The sequence below is a fragment of the Vanessa cardui genome, chromosome 18, assembly GCF_905220365.1.
Source record: "Vanessa cardui chromosome 18, ilVanCard2.1, whole genome shotgun sequence".
Classification (NCBI taxonomy): domain Eukaryota; kingdom Metazoa; phylum Arthropoda; class Insecta; order Lepidoptera; family Nymphalidae; genus Vanessa; species Vanessa cardui.
The window spans coordinates 2853631-2864751 of record NC_061140.1 but is presented as its reverse complement, the minus strand read 5'-3'; the positions used below and the strand labels follow the sequence as shown (position 1 = coordinate 2864751).

At 29.0% G+C, this 11121-nt stretch overlaps 1 protein-coding gene across 1 annotated transcript; it reads left to right on the top strand.

Annotated features, from left to right (window-relative positions):
• The first annotated feature begins 176 nt into the window (after positions 1-176).
• Positions 177-10598, top strand: LOC124537248 (transmembrane protein 214). The gene is made up of 10 exons (XM_047114021.1): positions 177-396; positions 486-649; positions 951-1233; positions 2529-2717; positions 4160-4374; positions 4563-4788; positions 5578-5720; positions 7919-8042; positions 9360-9756; positions 9842-10598. The coding sequence occupies exons 1-10, from the start codon at positions 276-278 to the stop codon at positions 9966-9968; spliced, it is 1989 nt and encodes a 662-aa protein (XP_046969977.1). The 5' UTR covers positions 177-275; the 3' UTR covers positions 9969-10598.
• Positions 10599-11121: the final 523 nt, after the last annotated feature.

Genomic DNA, 11121 nt, shown 5'->3' with positions numbered 1-11121 from the left:
AAGTATAACATTTACTTAACATTACACATACAATTTTTATTTTTCTAATTATACATATTTTTAAAACTATTTATGATATTATTAAATTATGCAACTATAAAAAAATGCAACTATGTGCACTAAACGCAATGCCACGTTTTGTCCAAGTGGAATCTATTAGCCAATCAGAATCCACTTCACTTTTCAGTTTGACGTTTTTCTTTGTTTTTGACGTGTCTTGTCGCTTTCTCTGTATTTACAAAAAATATTACACTAATATTTAAAACTTTATAATTATGTCGAGCGGTCAATGGGAAGTTGTCGGAAAGAGTAAGAAGTCTCAAAATGGTAAAGTTAAAAATGTAAAGGAAGATGAAAAAAAGGCGAGTAAAAATGGTACGAAACTTGAAGATGTTGGTAAGTTTAAACGTTAATAACTTAAAATTTATGCTTCTCTTATGGTTTATTTTCTATGATACTTTATCTACTTTAAATATTATTTTTAGTACCACATACTCAAATAAAATCTTACTACTCGGGTATGGAAATTGACGACCCTAGAAAATCGCCAAAGGATAAAAAGAATGGAGATAAAAAAAACAAAAAGGACAAGAAATCCGAACCAGCAAAGCCGAAACCCCCTAAAACCATTGATGAGGCTTTAGAAGTTGTAAGTTTAACAAAAACTTGTACTATAACCTTCACCAAATTTAAGATTTTTAGTGAGCAATTTTGAACAAGACAACTTTGTTTCCTATCAATTACAAGTTGTCTACAAGCATATTGTATTAATTGAATTTTTCTTCACACCAGTATATTTTACTTTCACTTTGCGTTCAATTGCCTCACACAATACTTTTATTACAAAATTACATACCATTTAGTTAGACCTGTATAGGATAATATTTAAAAACAAGATTATTATTACCCTTATATCAATTAATTATAATAATTATATGTATTATTAACAGATGGACCCATCAGAACTGGCCAGCATTATTACTACTAACAAAGTACGATTTTCGAATGCACCACTGGTTTGGTTGAAAGAAGTAGCTAATTTTCTGAATTCAAAAATTCAAATTGAGGTTGATGACCCCACATTCTCGAACTACCCTCCGACATACCCGCTTTGTGTAACACCTGTAGAAATACGGAAGGCATTAGAGACTTTGCTACAAGATGCTGGGAAAACGAATGCTCAATTATTTTTTGATGTTACACTCACTGCCCTAGCCAATGATATGAGTAGAGGTTTGTATTTTATCCAATTAAGCTGCTTTATCTATATATTTTAAACAATTTACTTTAAAATAATAGGAGGTTTTACATTTTAAAGCTTTATTTTCATAATTGGTTTATTTTAAAGAGGTTTATGTAAGAATACATACATAACTATAATTATACATTTAAACATTGAAACCAATGTATTTAGTGACAAGTTTAAAACCACATAAGAACTAAATGAAACTTAAATTAGCATTATCCGTGAGAAATAAAGAATAAAAACAATATTAATTGTAAGGTTTGATGGTCTTGATACTTGTAGAAAGTTGTCAGATCTTTAGACAACTTAACTCTTTTTATTACTTAAAGATTATTACATCACTGTTTTGCTATGATATAATTTTCTTTCTTTTTTGCTAGAATTTATGTTACATTCACCAATTTTTAAATAGAATAAAACAGAATAGACTTTTTAGGATACAGTATTATATTTCTATACTACTACATTTGTGTTTTTGGTATAAATTTAGTATTTGTTGTACATCCGTTAATTAACTGTACTCACACAAAGGAAGGTTTCAAAGCATCTCTATAAAAATATTAATAATTAATAATAATAATTCCTAGTTTGTATATTAACCTGTATTTTATTCATATGAAATCTCATTTCATATTGACTTATGTAGGTTATGTAAAACTAATCTGAACTGTTTCTTTTTATGGCTTCTTGAATCTTTTAGAATAGTTAGAGCTGTAAGTTAAATTTAAAAAATCATATTGCGAATAGAATATTACCAGATAGATAACATCTAGTAATAGGTATTCTATTTGATTAATTGTAAGATGTTTTATAGTGACTGCATTATTTTTATTCCAAGTCTGTATTATTCAATTGCTACTAATATAAAATGTTCTTGAAACAAACTATTAGGCCACCTTTTGGAAAGGTTAGCAATGCTACCAAACATTGATACTGTAATAAACTTTAATCATACCTTACATTGCTAATGTGACATTAAATTGACTTGGTATTTTTTATTATTAAACTTATTAATTTAGTGACTCACTCGTGAACAAGACATTCATAGATAATGCCGAAATATCGAGCTCCATCGAACAAAAATAAAAAACATCCTAAATATCCTGAAATTAATAACTTCAATAATTGCTAATGTGTCATCAAATAAGATGGGATCTCAAATGTTATGTTTCCTGTGCCTGTAGTTGCACTGGGTCACTCACTCTCTAAACCAGGAAGGCTCATATGTGATCCTCCCAATTTAAAGTAAGTTTTCATATATGTAATAATATTTATTTCGTAGGTCAACCAGCCAATGGCCACCGATTGCTTCTACAAATGCTAGCGAATGAGTACCCTGAATTCTGCATATCTTCCATACCTAAGAGTGTCAGCCTGAGGACTTCATACCAAAATAGACCACCTATTGGTCTCTCTTTGCTATGGACATTGGGGCAAGGTGGATTAGTAAACTTTGGAGTTGGATTAAAAGGTAAGAATATTTATTCATATATTTTTAATTGGTTTTGTTTATTTCTACGGTAAATGGAAGTTTGGTATTTAAATTATTTACATATAAAGCATTTTTGATATACCTACTTGGAGATACAATTACCAATGGAGGAAAACTCTGCTTAAAATTGTTGTAAGCATCTAAAATTGTACAAAAATTCAGCCACTACATACATATTATATTATTTCTTTGATACAGTGTTTTTTTTTTCTTTAATAAATTAACTGAAAAGTAACACATTAATTTAATTCTCATATAGTAATTATTAATCCTTATCAAATCAATTAACGAATTAATTTTACACGTAAACTGTAAATAAATAATGTCTTTTACAATTTACGATTCGTTTTAGAAATACTACGAGATATTTGAATAGCGTAACAAATATGCGAAACGTGTTGTACGATGCATTAGCACGAATATATATTATACTTTTTTAAATATGTAAAGTAAAGTAACAGCCTGTAAATTTCCCACTGCTGGGCTAATGACCTCCTCTCCCATTAAGGAGAGGGCTTGGAACATATTCCACCACGCTGTACCAATGCGGGTTGGTGGAATGCACATGTGAAAGAATTTCAATGAAATTAGACACATGTAAGCTACCTCACGATGTTTTCCTTCACCGCCGAACACGAGATGAATTATAAATACGAATTAAGCACATATATATAGTGGTGCTTGCCTGGGTTTGAACCCGAAATCATCGGTTAAGATGCACGTGTTCTAACCACTGGGCCATCTCGGCTCTGGAAATATGTAAAAACAAGTATGTTTTCAGAGCAAAGGTATTCTTATCTGTTATCAAATTTTCACCTCCAAGGTCGGCGATAACCTGCATCTCGGCCTTTAGTTTAAAACTTGTGACATTTATTTAACACTATTTTATCAGCGGAATATGTTATTTTAGTTTGTGTCTTAGGCTATCTTATATTTTAAACATTAAAAAAAAAACATTCTCTTTTAACCTGTTCCACTGAGACTATGTATGTATAAAAAAATACTTATTTTATTCTTTAGTAAATTTAAAGACTGAAGTATTTGTAAATCTTGGTGGTAGGGCTCTGTGCAAGCCCGTCTGGGTAGGTACCACCCACTTATCAGTTATTCTACCGCCAAATAACAGTACTCAGTATTGTTGTGTTCCGGTTTGAAGGGTGAGTGAGCCAGTGTAACTACAGGCACAAGGGACATAACATCTTAGTTCCCAAGGTTGGTGGCGCATTGACGATGTAAGGAATAGCTAATATTTCTTACAGCGTCATTGTCTATGGGTGATGGTGACCACATACCATCAGGTGGCCTATATGCTCGTCCGCCAACCTATACCATAAAAACAAAAAAAAAAAAAAACAAAACAAATATATACAGTAAATCATTTTTATTTGGTATCTCCATATTAAAGTTTCTGTTCTTTACAGCTTGGCAAGAAGTCTTTCTGCCTATTATAGAATTAAAGAATTACTCGAAATACGTGATAGCTTACCTCTCCGATATACTAGATAAGCACGCAAGTATGGATGCAAAGGTAACACACGATCAATTTTTGGCCATGTTCGACATGGTTAACAACAAACGGAATGCGTTATCAAAGGATCTGTCAAGTGACCTTATAAAACAATTAAGTAAATTTAAGGTAAGTACCATTAAACTTTACCATACAAAGAAACTTACCAAACTGAAAGTATTAGCTATCTCTTTCTTATAACTGAGGTTAAAAAGAAAAGCAACTACGGTCTTAATATCTTTTTGATTGAATACACAAGGATCTAGCAGTTTTGTCATGTTACTGGATAGAAAAAATAATTATAAATTTTATTCCAGGATGTATATTTTAGTAAGAGTGGCAATAAATTACAAGTGACCTTTAACCAGCTGATGAAGAAACTGCCTAATCAATATCTAAGCGGATCTATTTTGGATCCCTATAACACTGTGCTGGTTGAGAGCTTAGTTGATTGCTTGGCACAGGACGACTCCTGTAATGCAACATGGAGACAACTGTTCCATAAATGCAGCAAACAATCTGCAACGTTGATAGAATTTATAGGTATGAGCATCATATGTGATTATATTAGTGTGTCATTTATAATATGGAGTTCTTGTTTGTTAGGGAAACATTGCATTACCGTAGCATAATTCTAAGATAGGAAGTAAAAACAAGTTTATATATTTTTGTTAAATTTTTCAGTCACACACCTATGTGTATATATAATTAATTCTTCCAATACAATATAAAACATATGGCAGAATTTGTTCTTATCATATTACAATAATTGATTCTATAGACATGTGTAAAAGTTTAAATTAAAAACTAGATGTCCCAGCCATCAATACATATAATGAAATTGCAGTCTTTATTTGTAATATTAAATTAAAAGAACTGTTTTTTACTAAACATATATTAGGCTAATTTTATTTTAGAATTATATATAAAATGATAATAAAGTTAAGCTGCAATGTCCAAATACTGTCCAATACCGCGCGCATGCTGTTGCCGACACTCCAACGCCTCTGCCTGCCGCCTCCTACTAACTATTTATTATCACAAAAGCTGCCTTATACAGATATTAAGTTATAGTAAAATCTACGAACTGAAATATAACTTTTTGTTAAATTTGAAAGCGAGTGAAGTAGGCGAAGTAATGTAGGCAGAGCTTGTCTTTTTAAAAAAAATAATTAAATCTAAATCTTAACAAATTATGTAATACATATCGAAGTTTTTACTAGATTTTTATGAGTTGGAAAAATGTGATTTTCATAAATTCAAAATTAGGAAATTAAAAAAAGATAGCTAACTAGATTTGATAGCCTTATTTAACAAATTATTTTGTTACAGATACTAATTGGGCTACAGTAAGCCCAAGATTAAAGAAGAAATCTTTGAAAATAACAATATCACAATACATGGAGGTTTGCGGTGAAACATTGAAAGGCAAGAAGAAGGATGAGACTGTTGTTAAAACAAAAAAAATATGCCAGGTAAGTTATATTAATTTTTTTTCTATTAATTTTGCTATCTTATTAGAATTTTATATTTTGTTGTTTTGTGTAATTGCATTAATTTCACTGTATAACAGTCCAAAAATATATAAGTATGTTAGGTATTTAAACTTTATTGCAAACGTCATATCATAATTGTATCACGGGATAAATACAGACATAAAAATACAAATAATTTATAATAATACAAATAATGATGTATTACCATATATACATGGTTATTGGTAAGTCGCATTTTTGACTTATTTTGGAAAAAGCTAGAAACATAAACAAAAATGGTTCCCTTTTTTAATAATGCGTATGCATTATCGCAAATAGTCACCCCTATCATCTCCTAACTAGAATACATTGAATTTTGTTATATACAAGTGTTACAAAAATGTATGTTGTGTAATACCTGTTGATGAACCTTAAAAAAACGATCCTAATAAAGATACACCTAAGGGTAAAGTCGTGCATAACACCCCCTATGCACGATTTTAAAATTGTGAACCCTATCGCTATAGCAACTTATGTAAACGAAAATTAATGAAACAAAAAATACTTGTGTAAATGGAGAATATAAAAGACAACAATAAAATGATAATAAAATTTAAATAAAAGACCAAAACAAAATTAACTAAACACCTAAAATTAAATAATATAATCAAGTGGATAAATAATTAAGTCGGTGCGAGTTTCAATCAATATCTACATTTTTAATATTATCATTAACATATTTAGATTACTTAAAATAACTATATTTGTAAAACAATAATTTGTTTCATAGAATACGGTTAACCGAGAAAAGGTGTGGAGCTTTTTTACGCGTGGTCACACCGCTATTTAGTTTCAATGCCAAACGAAATCGAAAAGGACGTTTGTGACGAGTGTCGATCGAAATTGATTTTGTGTATTTTTTCGAATTAATAATCCGAACTTCGTAAAACTAATTTACGGGGCAACTATTTAAAACTATAATCTTTTGTGTAATTAACAGTTGATTGGTAAGTCGAAATAATTATTAATCGTATTTATTAGAATTACACAGGCAAAAATTTCCGTAGCATTATGGGCGTACCGCGCAAATAACGTTTCTAGTTGATATGTGATTTTTTCTCGTTTCGGAAACAAGAATTACTACTCTTCTACATATGCATTCTCTTCGCTCCCAATATTATTTCGTTTAAACAGTTAAGTTCGACGTGTTACATCCGCTTATCGAACTCAGTGGGAGTCTCACTTATATTTTAGAAAAGAATATTGTTTAATGTCGTTTTTATATTCACGTGAAGTTTATACGCAATACTCGTTGAATTTATAAACATCGTATGTTATTGAAACAATTTCAGTACTTTGTGTGCTAATGCACATAGAAAAAACAGTGGTAAATGAATTGTCAATTTGCGTATTAAATACGTATTCTTATTAAGTTACGTATTATACGTTTAATAGAATCTAATAAGAAATACTACTTTAATTTACATACCTTAGTCTGTGTTAACTATGATTACATAAAAAGGCAATATCTATTACTGTTCAAGCTTATCTAAACGCATCGAAACATAAATAAGTGCAGTTTATTTTCATAAAGCTGTGAATTCCAAGAACGCTATACTCGTATTTGTATAAGTGCACGAATACAAGTGGTATGTTTTGTATTTGATTGTAAACTTTACACGGTTATTTACTAATCTTTAATACATTATTGAAACATAAAAATGTTCTTTTAAGACGGAATGTGAAAGTTATATTTAAGAGATATGCTAATTAATAGACTTACATTATAGTTCTGTTATTTTCGGACTTTATTTTTACTGTTATTTTTTTTTAATTTATATGAGAGTTAATATAGTATAGGTCAAACTTTGAGATGACATTTTATGACAAAAAAATAAATTAAATTAAATCTTTCCTGTTTGTCTTAATTTTATTGGGCATAAATGCGATTAAATAAAACCATAAGTCTTGAGGAATGCAGGAAAAATGTTATTAATAAAATTAATATTTATATAAAGTATGTTGAGCAGTTTCCATAGGTGAAAATGTTTTAAAATATCTATTTACAAAATGAATATCAAATCATATTAATTTAAAATTAATTTATGGCAAACAAAATTCATATACCATCTTTTTTTCTCTTTATCAAATGTAATATGACTAAAAATAATCTAAACATGGTATTATTTACTTTACAGGATATTCTAGACAGGATGACAAGCACTAGAAGGTTCCCTTGGCTGTGGGCCAGCTTCTTCCTGCTGGTCGGGATTGCTGGACTGATTGGATATGATGTATCAAGAGTTAACGGCAACTTCCCAAGTGAGTATTCTAATGTTTCTACTTATGTAACTGATGCTTGAGACTGTATAGTTCTATAAACTATATAAATTTAATTCACAAAAAACTCACAAACTGCATACAATTCACTCAAAATAAATACAAAATAACTATCTAGAACAAATACCAATAAAGTTCTTAAATATTAATTATAAGAATTTAACAACTACTATCTCGACAATTGCCTGAAAATATATCATTTGTTCATATAAATAATCTAAATCAGTTTCAACATAGCATTACAGAAAATAATTTTGTATGTACTCATTGGATAGCATTCATTGTATTACATAAAAAATTTGAGTAGGTGCTTGACACCATTCATGTTTAATTCACTGTTTGCTTATCTATTACCTTTGTAAAAGCGAGTTGAGGTGAATTTTAAGGTATCATAATTTATTACTTTTATGTATGCTCAAGGGCTCTTCAAACATTCAATAATTGCTCAGGGCCAGATGGCTCAATAGTTATAACACATGAATCATAAATAAAGATTAAAAGTTCAAGCCAGGTCAAAGTAATGCAGAAAACTTAATGCATGCTTAACTGTGAAGGAAAACGTGTGAAAACCATCAAGTGCAGAATGATAACTAATCTGCCACGTGTGTGTCCACTGACTCACATTGAAGTAACATGGTGGTTTAAACTCCAAACCTTAAATCGAGACCTTAGCCAACACTTGCATAGTTAAAAATGACTAAGGTTAGGCGTATATAAAGTTTTATTATTAGTGTATATACATAGTTAAACAAAAAAGTTGTGAAAATCACATAGATGAAGATATTGGTAGATAGGATACATGATTTTAATAGATATGTTTAATATTGAGTATTTATTTGTATGTAATTTACTAATTGCTATTAACAATTTTGCCAATTGCCAAATATTTAATAAATATGAGTGAAATTATCAAACATAAAGTAACAATTTATTTTTCTCTTTTTTTATACATAAATAAATATATATTTTATTTTATTATAAAATGCATTGAATTACAAATTAATTAAATATAAGTTACATTTGGAAAATAAACACAGTAGATTAGATAGTGACCGTTTTAACTTATGGACTTCACTCTTACCATTGCAATGCTATCACTATTTATAATTTCATTTTCATAACAAATAATTATGTAAAGATATATTCTAAATGAGTAATTATGAAATAGTCACAGCTTTAGTTATTAGATTATATAAAACTTTTAAGATAATTGGCATAGATATTGATTTATGAGCAAACTAAGAATTTCCTGAAAATTCTTTGAGCGTCATATTATAAATTGTTCTAATTTTATTACAGAGAGTGCAACAGGAAAACTTCTAAACGATCTTGGTCTCCTTGAACAAAGTCAGCATGTCTGGAGGAAAACATTATCCACTTCAGCTCGGGGCTATTTATGGCTAGAAACGAATGCACCGATTTATTACAACACCACAATGGAAGCCTGCACACCGTACGCTCAACTATCAAAGGAAGCTTTTATAATAGCCTTGAAGAAAACTGGCATTCTATACGCCAATATGAAAGATTATGTTGTTGAAAAAACTCCAGTAGTGGTGGCCACGATTGAGCAATACGCACCTGGAGTCATAGATACTGTTCAAAGCTATGCCGTTAGCGGATATGTAACTGTGAGAAAATATTCAAATGATTATTACCAACTCACACTTGAATATCTGAGTACAAAAGTGTTTGTGTAAGTGTCTCATTTTATTTTATTTGTGGTAATTTTTTTTTCTGTATCATATCATACTATATTAAAAAAATTTTTATTTTTTTAGAGGTGAATGGGCACCAGAAATTCTTCAGAATAAGACTCAATTGGCTTTGAATGCTACCAGATCTCATATGAAATCGTATTTCCACTGGTTCCGGGAACAAGTCAATGTGTACTCTGAGATACCCTAAAGATTGTAGAAATTGTGATGTGAGAGACGTTGTCGAGTGCAGTAAAAGATTTATTTTTCAGGGGTGCCAGATCAGCTTCGGTTTTAAATTTGTTAATCTCACAAACTATTTTTTAGTAAATAAGTTGTTACAAATAATTTCTATAATATATGAATTTCTAACTTGAAATTCACTTCAGTTTTGAAGTGTTTTTAAAAGTTAAAATATCATTTGGAACAATTCTTTATACATTTTTCATGTGCTATAACTTTTTGGTTGTATTTTTGTAAAGTTTATGTTAATGAAATCAATATCACAATTTATGTATACAACGAAAATTAAAATGTCACATCAATCATCCGTGAAAGCAAATGTTATCATATCATTTTAGCAAATAAAACAATTACATGACAATTAAGACTGTATTCTGACAAAATATCAGTATTTTCAAAATACATTCCTTTAAATGCATTTTAAAATCTCAATCATTTCGCAATAAATTAAATATTATGAGTTGGATGTCTTCGCTTTATTAATTTTAACAAAAATGTGAGATGTTAATAAGTTTTTGTAGTGTATTTATTTGTGTTGATAAAGTTTGTGTGTTTTAAATGTTGAATACAGAATTTAAATTATAGAGGAATAAATTTCTACTTTGTTTTATTTCAAAAAAATTAATAAGAATTCAAAATCTCGCGAGAATTTAAAATCTCACGAGTTAAATTGTATTGATAAAAAAATTCAATAACTTTACTCGTGAGATTTTAAATAATCCTAGATAACACAGATTTCATAAATATAATATAAAGATGTGTTTCATAACCAAAATACATTAGTCATATATTATAAACCAAATATTACCTTTCTTTTTATTCTATGGCTTTTTTGCATTAAGTTTTTTATTCATAGATGTATAGATAGTTGTAGACTATATTTGAAGTAAAAAGTTGAAAGAACCATCAGAAACTAAATCTGAGCAATTTTTTAAATTTCGATATTGATAAATTATTTTTATGAGATTAATTGTATAGTTAAATATTAGATTTGTATAATTTTGTTGTACTGACATATCATTCATTTGGGTATAAATATATAAAAATAATTTCGAAAGAAATGGATCACCCTTGGAAAAAAATTATATTCCATATTAATTAGTTTCATTTTAAATTTAAAA